The 14,769-nt window shown below is 63.7% G+C and overlaps 1 protein-coding gene across 2 annotated transcripts; it reads right to left on the bottom strand.

Moving 5' to 3' along the window:
- Positions 1-4,168: 4,168 nt before the first annotated feature.
- EXOC3L4 (exocyst complex component 3 like 4) lies at positions 4,169-13,747 on the bottom strand. 2 transcript variants are annotated; one of them, XM_042987799.1, is made up of 12 exons: positions 13,644-13,747; positions 12,749-13,155; positions 11,199-11,850; positions 10,326-10,437; positions 9,932-10,054; positions 9,467-9,567; positions 9,149-9,229; positions 7,515-7,629; positions 6,837-6,956; positions 6,592-6,744; positions 5,880-6,001; positions 4,169-4,738 (listed from the first exon to the last, which is right to left on the bottom strand). In XM_042987799.1, exons 2-12 carry the CDS (start codon positions 13,137-13,139, stop codon positions 4,546-4,548), a joined length of 2,163 nt encoding a protein of 720 aa, XP_042843733.1. In that variant the 5' UTR covers positions 13,140-13,155; positions 13,644-13,747; the 3' UTR covers positions 4,169-4,545. The 2 variants fall into 2 exon arrangements, with proteins under 2 accessions (XP_042843733.1, XP_042843734.1); XM_042987800.1 differs by having other exon boundaries at positions 12,749-13,120.
- Positions 13,748-14,769: the final 1,022 nt, after the last annotated feature.

Below are 14,769 nucleotides of genomic sequence, written 5' to 3'. Positions count from 1 at the left end.
TCTGACTCTTGATTGAAATCAAGATCATATCTCACAGTTTGTGAGTTCGAGCCCCACGTCAGGCTTTGTGTGGATAGCACCGAGCCTGCTTGGGGTTCTCTCTCTCCCTCTCTCTCTCAAAATCAGTAAGTAAACATTAACAAAAATTCTGAGCTGTGTGATTGTGTCACTATCCAAAATATTATGAGAGTTAAAAATGAAAACATTTCACAAATAAATGTTAAAGGCCACTAACAGGTGGGGAGCTATACTGTGCAGAGTAGGGGAATCTCGAGAGGAGGAAAGTCTTTGCAATGGACCAGTCACAGGCCCCAGGAGAGGAGTGGACCCAGGGGTGGGCTTGACTTGTCTGGGGTTTAGTCCCCTCGAACCATTTCACCAGAGGAGGGCCTGGGGCGGGGCGGGGCGGGGGGTGGGGGGGACGGGCTGAGACCCTGGCAGCACTTGCCCAGGGGAGCTCCCGGCACCGGCCACATCTCTCCCACAAGAGGGCCTGCACTGCCACCAGGGGGGCCTGGTCCTCCCAGACCCAGGCCTCTGTGGAGCTGGCCCTCATCAGCAGCATTCCTTACAGGCCCCTCAGCACCCAGTGCTCCACAGCCAGCAGGGGAAGGGCGGGCCCTGACCGGGAGAAGGGCCCCTCTGGCCTGCTGGAGTTCCCAAAGGGACTTGGTGGCAGCAAAGGAAGGAAGTGACAATGCGGCTGGAGGGTGACTCTGGGAACACTGCAGCCTCCTCTCCCCTCCCCTGAAGGGGTGGGGGCCCCGTAAGGACGGCCTGCTGGCCGATGAGGGTGCCGCCCTATGTACGGGGGCTCCATGTGGTCAGGGGCCAGGAAGGAAGGGGCTGGGGTCACCAGGCAAGCAAGGAAGAGAGAGAGAGGCTGTACGGGGACAGAGGCGACACACTGTCATTCACAGCGTGCCCGGATCTGAGGACAGTCTCATCTACTCCCGCCCTCCCTCACCTATGGGGTGCTGCAGATGAGGGGACAGAGCCTCAGGGAGGAGATGGCCCCGGGTTACCAGCGAGGAGGGCAGAGCCGAGACCCGAAAACACTGCGGCCTGGTATGGCCCCGTGGGCTTGTACGGCACAACACTCTCCAGGGGAGCTGGGCCCAGCCACGAGTCCCAGCAGGGAGAGGAGCCCACAGAAGGCACGAATCCGAGGCTGAGCTAGGGCGAGGCTCCTAGGTGACACTCCAGTCCCCGTCTGTCACCCCAGGATTGTCCTGGGGCTAGCAGGACTCTCAGGCTGTGGCTCACCATGTCCTGGGACCTGGGCACTCTGCCTTGGGCAGGGTGGCCCTCCGCATATTCTCACTGCCCTCCTCAGGTTGGGCTGGGGTCCCCAAAACTTCTCAGAGCGAGCCTTGTTTCAAGAGCCCGCAGGCTCGGGGCCAGAGGCCAGAAGCAACCCCCAAGCCAGGAAGGAACCCCAAGAAACGTGAGCATTGAAGGAAGCCAAGCTGAGCTGGAGAGGAAAGAGAAGGGAGCTGTGCAGGAGAAAGAGGGTGGCCAGACAGGGGCGGAACCAGGGATCAGCTGGGAGGGCCCAGGACCCGAGTTCTAGGGGCAGATCGGATGTCCTGCTCCACCTGGGGAGTGCAGACACGGGGCAAGGCCCCTCCGTCCCCAGGCACATTCCAGGAACACCCATGCGCACATGCTTCCTTGTCAGCCAGACAACCTGGCCTACAAGTCCGGAAGCTGCCCTCTGAGGGCCAGCCCCTCCCCCACACTTGGCCCGGACAACAGGATGGCCAACGAAATACTCCAGGCTCTCCGCAAGGCCTCATAAAACCTGGTGGGATGGGAGAGCCAGGGGGTCTGAGGCAGAATGGTCAATGGCCAGAGTCCGGTGCCCCTGGCCTGGCCCACCTCTGGGCCCCACCGTCCTGACCACAGTCTCGGAGGAGCTGCTGTCCAGCCTCCTGTGCACCTCAGCTTGGCCTCGGGAAGCCAGCCCCTGCCTCCAGGCACTGCTGGGCTCACAGGAACACACACGAGGCACACATACCCGCCTGGGCATGAAGGTTCCTGCCAGGAAAATCTGATTTCCTGTCTCCAGGCCCAGACACACTCCGGAAGATGGCCCTGGGTCTCAGCCTGAATCCTTTCCACTGCAACAGGATGCTCCTGTCAGCGAGGGGCTCCCCCACTTTGGCGCCTCCTCCCAGCCTCCTCCTGGGCGCCTTCCCCACTCACCGACCCCACCGGCCTCAGGCTTCGCTATCACTCAGAGGCCCCCACTCCTGCACCAGGGCCTTTTTAAGTTTTGCTTGCAGACCATGGCCTGGCCAGGCCCTGGGGATGGCATTACAAGAGAGCCAGGAATCTGGTTTTCTGGCTGGCTCGTATGTAACCCTTCCCAGCCTGGGGGGCACAGACAGCACCCCCATTTCGCAACTAGGAAAACAGAGGCATGGAGAAGTAAAGGAATGTGCCTACGGTCTCATGACGGAAAAGTGGCAGGGCTGGGACTGCATCCTTCCCCACCTCTGCAGCCTGCCTTGGGAACCCAGCCCCAGGGCTCTCACCCTAGCCTGGGGCTCAGGGGAGCGGGGGGGAGGGGCAGGCGTGTTAGGGCTGGGGTCAGGGCAGGCAGGGGCTGCCGGTGGGGGGGCAGTTTCCGTGAGGAGACTGGGGCTCAAACATGGGGTATGGGCTCCCTAGGGAGAACCCGGCCAGGACCAAATCAAACCTTCTATGCCCCACCCCACCCAGCCTTGGACTCACCCAGGCCACTGATGGCTACTGAGGTCAAATGTGGAGTCAGGCTGGCCTGTCAGTCCCTGCCCTTCCTGGGGAAGGAGGTACCCCTCTGATACCTCCCTTCCTCCTGACTGTGAGGGTCTCAGGCTACCTGTGCTGGGGCCTGATGTGAAGCAACCTCTACCCTCTGCTGGCCTCATGTGAAGCAACCTCTACCCTCTACTGGCCTCAGTTTCCCCACAAAGGAAAGACACAGGACTGCTCGTCAGTGTCGACACTGGAACACACTGTCCCCATCCTTAGCCTGGAGCCCGGGAGCCCCAACCACTCCTGATCCTCACTCCTGCTCCTCCCACCCCACCCCACCCCTCTGCATTACCTGCTTAGGGAAGGCTGGACACCCAGGCCTCCTGCCCGCCCACCCCTGACCCCCGTGTATCCACGGAGGGGCTGTCCCTGGTCCCTGCTCCCTCTCCCTTCAGCACCCCAACAAGACGCAGTTCTCCAGCCTTGGTGTAGGGATTGTGGCAGACCCGCCCCTGGCTGTCCACAGTGTAGGGAGATGGGCCTGAAAGGAGCTAGGGGAGTCAGATCCCCCACCGGCCTGGCCCTGCAGCCTTTCAGAACTCTCGCCTTGTCCTTGGGAGGCTCAACTTCACTGGGTTCTTAGAACCTTGGCCCACCTGCAGTTCCTTGCTCCCCACCTCTGCCAAGGTCAAGGTCAGGCTCATGGGGGGCCTGCTGCAGAGGGATGGGCCAGGAAGGCACCTATCACTGTCTGCCTCAGCGCCTACCCCACCCCCTCCACACGCACACACCATCTCAGCACTCAGCCTCCCTGGCAAGCTGGAGGCTGCCAATGCAAATGGGTTTCTCAGCAGCCTTGCCAGAGGCTAGAGTCAAATTTCAGTGCCAGCTTTCCGGGAGAGAAGAACCAGGGGATGGGGGTGGATAACAGGTGCACAGTGGGGCAATCTCCTTGCAGCCCTGCCGGCCAAGCTGAGACGGGTAGGATCATGACCCCACCCCCACCCCACCCCCCCCCCCCCCACACACACACTCTCCAGGGCTGACACTTGCCCTGCACCAGTCCTACAGCTTTTGCTGCTGGGAAGTCCCTGTCACATCTAACCCAAATACTTCAGGCTGCAGAACAAGCCTCGGCCTTTTCTTGTCTCCTAGGGGCCCAGGCCTGTTAGAACAGGACAGAACAGTGCCAACTCCTGCTGGGTGAGGCGCACTTGGCACATGAGGCCAGTGCACCCAGGATCCCAGGGCTGAAGACTGTTTTTCTCTGCAGCCACAGGCACGAGCCTTCCCAGCTCTGGGCCTGCCTCAGTCTCCCCATTTGTGCAATGTACAGGAAAGGACCATCTACCAAATGGAGTCACCATAGAACCTTCCATCCCGACCCCTTGGTACCTGGAGACTCAGACCGTCAACTTGGCCCTGCCCCCTCTTTAGGGAGGCACCGTTTTAATTCACCTTTATTTTAAAAATAAATACTCTCTGCTTCACTTTCAGACTGGGGGTGGTGCTGGACCGTTAGGCCGGGAGGCAGTATTGAAAGGAACCTCCGCCACCCCCAAACACTCTCCCACAAATGCCTGAAATGCCTCTCTTCGTGCTGTTCCTTCTGGTAAGCAACCACGCACAGCTGAGGACGAACGTCGTGTGATTACGGGCTTCAAGGTTGGGGGCAGGGCTGAGAGCGCCTCCCTAGACTCCCAGCCTGGGGCTTAGTGTCTGGGTGATGCCTGCGTGAAGGTGCTGACCCCTCAGTTAATGCGGCCCCCCACCTGAGGCCCGCCCCCTCCGAGACCCGGAGCATTAGATGCAGGTGATCAGCAGGTCCACGGAGGTAGGCACTTGGATCTCCTCGAAGAGCACACGGCCGCCAGCAGCCCCAGAGCCCTCTGCCTTGGCCGCAGCCCTCAGCAGGCCCTGGGCACGCTGCAGGAGGCGCTGGTTCCGACGGCGGCCCAGTCTGCGCAGCGCCAGAATGGCCAGCACGTGGTCGCGCCTGCAAAGACACGCCCCTATCACTGCAGGCCCCGCATCTCCGTGGCACTTAAAGCCTCGAGCGAGGCGAGCCCCTGGGCCCAAGTGCGGGTGCCCCCGGCATTCCCGGAAGCTGGCCCGAGAAAGGCTGCGAATGACGGAAGCAGGAGGGGCAGGGCCCTGGACAGCTGGTTGGGCCTCGAAGGGGGCTGAGCTGGGTGGGGAGGGGAAGGGGCATGCCCGTGGGGGAACACAGTCTAAGCAGAGGTTCAAAGATCAGTGGAGTGAGAGAAGAGATAAGGCCTCAAGGACAGCGGGTCCAGGCCCAGAGGTGTCGGAGGCCTCTTCCTGTGCGGGGAGCCACAGACAGACAGCGAGGAGAGAGGCCCAGGCACAGCACTAGCAGTGCCGCCTCCAGGAATGGGGGTGGGGCGGGGGGGGGGGAGGCAGACAGGGGCAGGCAGCCAAGAGTAGAGAAGCCCCAGGAACGGGGGGGGGGGGGGAACCCCGCAGCACTGTGGGGGAAGTAGTCACTCCAGGCCAAAGGCGGAGACAGTCCGAGCTGGGGAAAAGGGCTTTGTCCCAGGCTCTCTGCGACCTCTCCATCCCGGAATCTCCAAGGCTATGGAGAGATTCGGGCTGGAATTTCCACGGGTTCGATGACTCACCATCCCCCCCACCTCCCCTCCAAACCCCGGAATCAAAGCCTCTTTCCTCTTGGCCAGGTCTCAGGAGTCCCGGGCTGCCAATAGGGCTTTCTCGTAGAGGGGGCGTCTCCCCTTCAGACTCCGGGACGGGTACTTGTCCCCATCCTCGGACGCATGAGGAGGGGCCCCGACCCCCTCACACTCTAGAGGCCTCGGGACCCCAAGGCACCGAACGCCAAATCCGAGAACAGCAGTAGAAGGAGGGGCCGCCCCGGCTCTCACGCCCCGCCCCCGCTCCGCGCCTGAAGGTCAAGGGCCACCCCGCACGCCCGGGACCTCACGCACCCGCGCACGAGCCCGCGCCCGATGCCGGCCCCACTCCGTACGGAACGCGCTGCACCTCCCTCTGGTTCCTCCCCTGCCCCCCCTCCAGAGCCACAGGGACCCTTCTGAAGGCCCCGGTCCCCCGACCTCGGGGTCGGCGGCGCCCAATGAGGGAGCAGGTGGGGAACGGACCTGATGTCTGGGTAGCTCCCGATGAGTGTCTCCAGGTGCCGCCCGATGTCGTCCTTGTAAGTCTCGCCGAGAATGTCAGCGACGCATGGGATAGCCTGGCCCAGCCACGTGGCCTCTGAGCCCTGCGGGGACAGGGAGCCTCCTAGGGCACGGGCCGCCTCCCGCGGGAGCCCCCTTGCCGCCCCTGCCTGCAGCCCCAACACTAATGCACCGTCCTCCGCTGTGACTGCACGGGCGGCGTTAGGGGACTCGGGTCTCGGCGCTGTGGACGGAGCCGCAGCACTTTCAGAGAGGTCTTCCGGTCTCTGCGCAGGTGGGTAAACCGAGACCCAGGCCCGGAAGTCCTGCCGGGAATCCTACAGCGCATCCGCGCCGGCATAAGGAACAGGTGCCCAGGCTCCAAAGGCTGGGTCAGGGATGCTGGAGGGGCCCCCCGGAGGCCCCGCCCCTTGGCTGCTCACTTCTGCCGCGAGGGCCGTATGCAAATATATGGAAATGATCCCACCTGGCCCCGCCCCCGCTGTGCCAGCGCTCCCAAACCCTCTCGGTTGCTGCAGAGTGGGGACAACCACCTCTGCCAAAGCCTCCCCAGGGGGCTCTTGCGGAGCCCCCCCCCTCCCGGAAATGAGAATAGGGGGTGCCAGGGGAGGCTCCTCACGCCAGAGGCCCTAGGAGGAGGCGAGCACTGGGGGCAGTCAGTCGATGCTCCTACCAAGCCCTGGAAGGTGTTGCCAATGGCCTGGGCGTCGAGGCCCATCTTCTGGGAGCCAGTCACGCGATCGACACCGCGGAACCGCTCACGAGGACTCAGCACCTGTGCCAGGTATTCACGGACCACGTATCGGTGTGCCTCCTGCAGAGTCTCCTGGGCCGTCGGGGGATCAGGGCCAGGGTCAGAGTCAGAGTCACAGGCCCCAGCCCAGGGCACGGCCCCACCAGAGCCCTGTCCCGAAATACCTGTGCCCGCAGTGGGGCCACGTGCTCCAGGTGATGGGCGAAGGCCACCACTTTGTCCATGAGGGGCTGCAGCACGTCGTGTGTCAGCCAGGCCTTGGTACACAGGACCCTGAAAAGCGGCTGGGGGCAGAGGGGGACAGGAGTCTTCTAACCCTCCTCAAACCGTCTCCTCCTCATCCCCTAGACCCTCTCCTCAGAGCCAGTGCGTGGCTCCTAACAGGGGTGTTTCAGGCCGATGGACAATCTGTCGCCAGGAAGAAACTTTGGGGGGACTGACCCCCTTCTAATGTCACCCGAGTAACAGCTCTCTCAGCCATGAATGTCATTTAGCCTGTTGCAAGGATGACTCCTCCAAGCCCTGAGCTCCAGGGGACAGGGTTTGAGTTTGAGCCTCTAGGCAGGCCCTGCCTAGGGGAGCCTGGGGAGGCCTTGAGGGGCGGGGTGAGGGGTCTGGTTCCTTGAACACACCCTCTCTGAGAGTCTCAAGTAGGTAGGCGTTTCCTGACCTCCCTGCTCAACTAGGAATTTATCTGGGTCCCTTGCCCACCCCCCAAAGCACCACCCCCGAAACTGCCCCTGAGGTGAGGGAGTGCTGAGACTTGGGGGCCCCAGGCTCCAGGGCACAGGACGCAGCCGCTGGGTGTGGAAAGTGGGGAGAGAAGGGCCTGTCCCACTCACTTGCACATCATACTGCAAGCCTTGGAGCAGCCGCTTCTGGAAGACACAGATGGCGGCCACTAGAGGTTTCTCCAGCTCCTCAAAGGTTCCTGGGAACCTGGCCAGAAGACTGGTCCTGGGGAGGGGCCAGGACAGGAGACGGAGTGGGCGAGGAGGAGCAGGCTGTGGAACAAGCTCCGGTAGACAGCCGCGGAGGCCAGGAGCCATTCACTTAGACTATAATGTGAAGGGCAGCCCCTGGGGCTGTACAGTGTAGTAGCCCTGAAGGCACAGTCGGGTGAGAAGATGGCTCCAAAGCCCCAGGAGCTGATCCCGGAGGGAAGGGCAGCAGGGTGACGGTGGCGTCCCCACTGCATCGCAGAACGCCCCTGTGGTGTCTCTGGGTCAAACCTCCAACCGTCTTGGTGATGAGACAGGGCAGCCTGGCCATGACTGGCACAGAGGCCCTCCCCTGAGCCTCCTAACTGCCTCTCTGAAGGTGACAATGTCCCCCATTTCAAACCCACCCCGTCACACACTTTCAAGGAGACCGAGGGCCAGGCTATGCCCAGTCCTCAGAACAGGGACACAGAAAGGCAAGGCTAAAAAGTTCCATCAGGGGCTGGGTCAGAGGCTGCCTACCAAGGGGCAGAGAATGTTTCCTGGGGCTGAAGGGGACGGACCAGCCTGGCATCGATTAGGGTTGAGAGAGTGTTAGACAAGTGGTCCTCATCATGGTCGTGCTTGGATTCAGACAAGCGTGGTTCAGGTCCCAGGTCCAGCACATACTGGACGGTGCATGATGGTGGGCCGGTGGCACTCCTTTTCTGAGCCTCCACTTGTCCCAGTACATGGGGACACTGCCCTCGGGACGAAATACATCAGGCGGGTAAAGCTCCAGCTCAGTGCCTGGATCTCAAGCGCTCACAAAAAGTGAATACGAAATGATTCCCTCTAGGGCGTGGAGCCCCACATCTCCATCTGACAGATGACAAAAGGAGGCACAGAAGGGGGAAGTGACTTATCTCTAGGCACACAGGGAGCAGGTGGCAGAGCTGGGATCAGAACCCAGACTGCGCAGCTCAAAGTCCATGGCCGTACCTGCTGCAGCATAATGTGGGGTACACCGGAGGCCCAGGAGGGGGGCAGCCACTGCCTGCAGAAAGGGGAGGCATCTGCCTTCTGGGGGCAGAGGGACCCAGGGTAGTGGGGAAGAGGAGGGAGTGTCTTTAAAAAGGAAGCCGGCCAACTTGGGTGAAGGGAGGAAAGAAAGGAGCCCAGGATGGCGTGCGACGCGGGGGGGGGGGGGGGGGGGGGGGGGGGGGGGGGAGGGGTGGGACACACTGGGCAGACAACAGGCGATAACTGGGGTGGCTGGAATTTGTTAGCCTCTGCTCAGCGTTGAAACTCCCTGCATCCCTTCCAGGGCCTCACCCCTGCGGGGAGGAGGGAGGACCTTCCAGCGGGGGCGGGAGCTGCGAGGCGGGTGCCCTCCTGGGAGGCTTTCCGGGAAGTCCCTCCATTGAACATGGTCCAGACTGCTCAATGCGCGCCGGCCGCCACGGGAGCCTACGGCTTCCCGGTTCCCCGAGCTCGCGCGCCCCCTGCTGGCCGCGCCAGGCACCTCCCTGCGGAGGAGCAGGGTCGAGACCCACCTGAGCTCCTCGCAGGCGTTGATGCTGGCGCCCAGATGAGCTTCGCTCACCGCCTCCGACTGTAGAAAAGCCTTTTCAAACCTGGGGGCGAAGTACGCAAAAGCCTTAGGGACCCTTACCCGTGGCGCGATGACCTGGGGTCTGCCCTCCCCCTCAGGTCCCTACCCAGACCCGGGGCCTTATAAGAAGCCTCCTCTCTCTCATCTGTCCCTGGATCTTGGACTCTGAGCAAACAGGATGGCCCTTCCCCAGGGACGACCACCATCCTTACCCTGGTCCCTCCACCCACCCCACCCTGGGCCAAGGATATGCCTGCACCTGGGCAGAAAGAGGCCGAGTGCCCGCGCGCAGATACGCAGGGTGGTGGCCTCCAGTTCTGCAGAGATGGCACCGGCCGCCTTCACATGCTCAGCCACGAGCTGTAAGAGATGCCACGTGCTGAACCCACGTCGAAGCCCAGATCCCACCTGATGCCCCCTGTCCCTCACCTGTGGCCCAATGACGTCTCCAACCTGCCCTGCTCCGGTGGTCTCGGCTTTAGCTTCCAGCAGCCTCCCGGCACCCCCACATCCGCGGGCCACTTGCTAAGCTGGGCGCTGTGCCCTGGCACTCCCAGCCTGGCTGGCGACCCAGGGTCCCTGATTCCACCCAGGTGGGGCCTCAGGCTCTCGCCCACTGAGGAAGGGAGTTTGGGACTGGATCGTATAGCTCTGGGTGTCCCCACCTGGAAGGGGACAGACACCACCTGAGAACCAAACATACGTCCCCCCTCCCAAGACTCACCATGTGGATGTCGATGGACAGAGGCGTGTGGTAGAGGCCCTGGAGCATGTCGGGGGCCTCAGCGGCCACCCAGCGGCTCTGTTCCAGCTGCAGGATGCTGTCGAAGCAGCTTGTGATCTTGGTCTGTGCGAGGTAGGGACAGGGGCACAGTGAGCCCCTCCCAAGAGGGAGGCGTGGGTCCCCCTACCTTCGGAGCCCTGTCCTGGGCCCTGGGAGAAACTGACCCACCCTGCTGGGGCCCAGGCCCGTGCTGAAGGCCACAGGGTGAGGAGTGGCTCTCCCCTGAGCGAGGCCACACACCCAGGGTGATTCTGGGCTCCACACTTCCCCACAGGGAGGCAGCCACATTCAGCCTGGATGGCGCCCCTCAGGCCCTGCCCCTCGAAGGCCTCACCTCTAGGAAGCTGGTGTAGTCGCTCTCCAGGCGCGCCCACACACTGGGTGCCAGGAGTGGGGGCAGCGGCTCCGTGGACAGAGTCAGGTCCGGGGCACCGAGGAAGTCAGGACTGGAAGGCAGGGTAGGGGCTGAGGGTCTGGGCCCGGCTCTGATGCACTAGTGGCTGCCCCAATTTCCCCCTGGCCAAAACCTAGGCACCCAAGCACCACACAGCTCAGGGACCTGCCACTATCCAAGCCGCACCAGGGAGGCCCAGGTAGCTGTCCGAGGCCACACAGCAAATTAATGAGCCCCGGAGCTTAGGCACCCTCCTCCCACCCGCTCTCTGGCCTTCGGAGCTGAGGAGGGCTCAGCAGCGAAGGAAACCCACCCCGTCACTCAGCGCCGGGCTGGAGCTGGGAGCTGTCAGCGCGCCGGGCCCCCGTACCCAGGTGCCCATCCAAGGGGAAGAGTGCGGGTGAAGTCCAACCCGCGCCGGGCATCTCTGAGCCACGGTTGTGTCCTGCCTGGGTGAGGGGCCCTTTTCTAAACGCTCAACGGCATCCTGGGGACTAGCAGAGGCCTCCGTCTGGGCTCCCTGTCAGGGAAGCAACCTCCCCTCAGACGCTGTCCCGCTCGCGGGACCGGGTGCCCGGGTAGCACCGTAGGAAAACCCCGGCGGCAGAGTACCGCGGCCCAGACGAGGGGAAAGAGAACGTCAAAGTCCCCGGGATCTCTGCCGCCCACCCACCAGCCCTCTCCCGGGAAGAAAGAGAGAAAAGGTGCCCAGGGCTCCTCGGGGCGGGCGCCCAAAGGCCTCCGGGTGGGCAGGGCCAGGTGGGCGATACCGGCCTCCCCTCGCCCGGCTCGGCGCTCAGGCTGGGGCCTCACCTGCCGTAGACATTGGCGGTCCAGTCCAGCAGGACGTAGAGCTGCTCGCAGCCCCGGGCGTCGCGCGCGAGCTCCTGGAGGCGCTGGGCCACCGCGCCGTGGAAGGCGCGCAGGTAGGCCTCCCACGCCGGGAGGCCGGCGGCCGAGTAGGCGGGCTGCACCTGCAGCCGCACCTTGCGCAGGTCGCGGCGAACCGAGCCGCCGAGCTCGGCCAGAAGCCGGGCCAGGCCCGACGCGCCCTCGGCCGCCCCCGCGGCGTCCCCAGCGCCCGCCTGCCGCACGCGCTCCTGCGCGCTCCGCGTCACCGCGTCCTCCCAGTGCCGCCGCCAGCGGCGCGGCGTGAGCAGGAAGTCGCCGTCGGCGGGGGGCACCGGGTGGGCCTCCTCCTCGGCGCGCACCACGCGGGCCAGCTCGGCGAGCGTGGCCGCGTCCACGCCGCCCGGGCCCAGCGTCTCGCGCACGATGGCGCAGATCTCCGCCGCCAGCCCGTCGTAGAGCAGGCACACGTCCATGGCGCGCCGCGCGAGGCCGGTGGGGTCCTGCTCGAAGGTGCCCGAGGCTTTCTGCGCCAGGAGCCGCGTCTCCAGCTGCCGCAGCTGCTCGAAGGCCGCCAGCAGCTGCCGCTCCGTGATGAGGTCCGCCACAGATTTGCCTTTGGCAAGGACAGGCAGGGAGAGGGCGGTGGGGGGTGCCGCGCCCGAACCTCGGCCCCCAACCAAGGCCTGTGGGCCCCGTTCTCGCCCACCGGGAGCTGGGCCGCCTGGCCCCAGCGCTCCCCTAAGGTCTGCTCCAGGAGCACCGGCCCCCACCTGCGGGGAATCGTCCCTCGGAATCACTCTGGAAGAGGGGTAAACCTGGCTGAAAGCAGCAGCTGGGATCAGGCCCTGCCCTCCCCGCTTTCCGTCCCTACCTCCTCCCCTGCTCCCAGCTCTGCTGAGCTGGGCCTGGTGGCCTCATGTTGCTGTCTTGACTGCAGGTCTGTTGGGGTCAGAGCTCAGCCTGGGCGCGTCCTGTCCCTGTGCCCAGCTCCCACGCCCCTTGCTGTTCCCTGCTCTGGGCCAGCCCCCAGCCCCTAGCAGCCCTCTACTTCCACCTGCAGCCCCCCTTCGGAGCCCAGCGCCAATGCATCCTGCGCCCGCAGCCCTCCTGAGCTCCCCTCCAGGCCCATTGCTGCCACGCACCCCCCGCGGCCCTGTGCTCTGAGAGGACCAGCGCCTTATCCGTCACCCTAGTTTGGCCGGGGGCCAGGCTGTGGAAGTCTGTGGAGAGGTGAGGGTTCTGGAGTCCTACAGATGTGGGTTCAACTCCCATTTATCCACTTCCTGGCTGTGGGATGTGAGGCAGATCACTAACCTCTCTGAGCCTGACTTAGCTCACTCTGGCCTCTCTGAGCTGCCCAGTGGATGCTCCCCTGCTTGAAAGGCTGGGAGAATGTAAAATGCAGTTGTGCATGGGGGTGTTTGGGGGAGCTGTCGGGAAGCCTGGGCTGTGCTGCTCCCTCTTTGGCCTCAGTTTCCTCCCATGCTTGGTATCCTTTGTGAAGCTCTCACCTTCCTCCTGTCCTGGTTCCTCAGGCCCCACCCCAGTGGTTGACGGCCGGCTGCCACCATCCGTGACGCCTGAGGGCCCCTCTGGGCCGCGGGCCCCCCCTGGTGCAGCAGCCGGGCCATCTTCCCGGGGGCGCCGTAAGGATCGCAGGAAGAGGGAGCTGCGTCGGAGCAGGCCAACGTCCTCCCCGGGGACCTGGCCCAAGGCCCGCCGGCCTGCCCTGGAGAAGGCCCGCCGAAGGGTGCCCAGGCCGGGCCGAGTGTCCTCACGGTGGGTGCTGGGCATGTCCCCACTGCTTGCCTGCTGAGTGTCCTGCTCTGGGGTCTGCAGCTTATCAGACTCCTCAGGGCTGTGCGGTTCTGGCCAGGAGGTCACTGTCGGTGATAACGACATGTTGGCAGCAGGAAAGCTGGGGATGAAAAGGAGTCTCAGGAGGCCTGGGGTGGGGTGGGGGGGCAGCCCTGGGGAATGGGCACAGAAACCTCGTGAGAGCCCTGTGAGACCTGGAGGGGCCCAGTGGCTTGGCTTGGTCAGAGAAGCTTCTCCCAGAGATGACCCCCAAGCTGTCACCGGGCAGCTCTCACGGCCGGAGCTCTCTCCGTGCCACACCGCAGCTGGCACTGAGATGTAGACAGACAGGTACTTCCTTCGGGAAAACTTCCCCAGGTGCCCACCCTCTCTGGCTCTGCCAGGCCATCATCAGAGTTGGAGAGGGAGGTTAAACAGGCAGATTCTGGGGGCACAGCCGAGACGGCAGCCCGCGGTCCCCAGGGCTGGGCCCAGCAACCACATCCAGGATTTCCTGGACTTTAGGTCCTGAGGCCTAAGCCTAACTGCCCAATCTCCCCACCACCTAGCATTCACTGCCCACCCCCCCCTGCCAAGCCCTCAGCTCACCCCCATTCAGCCCATCAGGTCCAACTATTTCTGCTCAGAGGGAGGCTCAGGGATCCCTCCCTGGAAAAGGCTCCTTCTGTTTAGACCTGGAGGGAGGCAGGGTCAGGCTTGAGGTCTGTGGCCACCCGTGGCTGCCCCCAGGGGCTTATCTGCTTATCCCAGCCTTGCAGCCCTGTGGGCGGGGGGTGGTGGGAGGGGCCCCGGGTCTATATTTAACCAGGGGCTGGGGCTCCCCGAGGCTATTCCTCACTGGTGCATCTCCCCACCACCCACCCCTCCTGCGCTCCGGCCACTCCCCTGTAAGGGGTGGGTGGGGGTCCTTAGGGCATGGAGGTGCAAAGCAGGGGCTGCCTAGGTCCCACCCTGGGCTCCAGGCCCTCCCCAGGCTGCACCCACTCTCCTTTTAAGCACAGCCCAGTGGTGTTTGATTTTCTGGCTTTAGGTTAAGCTGGGGTGGGAGAGAGGAGAGAGATTTCATAGCCTGCTGGGACCTCTCACCCACCCCATCGTGAGGGTGTTGTGGGGGGGGGGGACTGTGTTAGATCAGCAAGATCTTACTTAAGCCTTGGAGAGAGCAGCCAAAAGGAAGGCTGGACCTACTGAAGTCACTGACCAACCAGAGGCCAGAACCCGAGACCTCTCCAGGCTGCCCCCATCCCTGGGACAAAGGTCAGGCTGGAGCCGGCACCTGACCCTTAGGTGACATCGGGTGGAATCCCTCTCCCCAGGCCCCCATTTTGCCTGCCTATTGGGATAGGCAGGGCCCGGACCCTCATCCACCCCTCTATGCCCTCCAGTGATGTCTGTCCAGGGGTCAGACATTTGAGGGGTCGGCTGAGGCCTACCTTCCTCTTCCCAGATGCCATGTGACAGCTGGACAGAGGCCTCACCGAGAGAGGGGCAGGCCCAGATGATTGATGAGGCCTTATCTGCCCTGCCCAGGCCACAGGTCTTTGTCGTCTCCTGGTACCAGGACTCACTTTGTCCTCTCCTGGCACCTTTCCTGCCCTGACTCAGACTGACCCATGCACACACAGAACATTGTCACAAGAGCTCTTTGCACCCTGCCCCTCCCCGACTCCCCTCTTCCTGGTGCCCCTCAGCATCCAGCAGGCTCTGAGTGATG

Source organism: Panthera tigris, chromosome B3 (genome assembly GCF_018350195.1).
Source record: "Panthera tigris isolate Pti1 chromosome B3, P.tigris_Pti1_mat1.1, whole genome shotgun sequence".
NCBI classification, from domain to species: domain Eukaryota; kingdom Metazoa; phylum Chordata; class Mammalia; order Carnivora; family Felidae; genus Panthera; species Panthera tigris.
Note: the sequence above shows the minus strand (reverse complement) of the source record. Positions and strands in the feature narration are given on the sequence as shown.

Excerpts from the sequence above, each read along its gene's own strand:
- EXOC3L4 (XM_042987799.1), bottom strand. The coding sequence starts at position 13,139 with ATGTCGTTATCACCGACAGTGACCTCCTGGCCAGAACCGCACAGCCCT. Across the intron at positions 10,055-10,325 it reads ACTACACCAGCTTCCTAGAG|ACCAAGATCACAAGCTGCTT; the intron begins GTGAGGCCTTCG and ends TACCTCGCACAG. Across the intron at positions 9,568-9,931 it reads TGTCCATCGACATCCACATG|CTCGTGGCTGAGCATGTGAA; the intron begins GTGAGTCTTGGG and ends CATCTCTTACAG.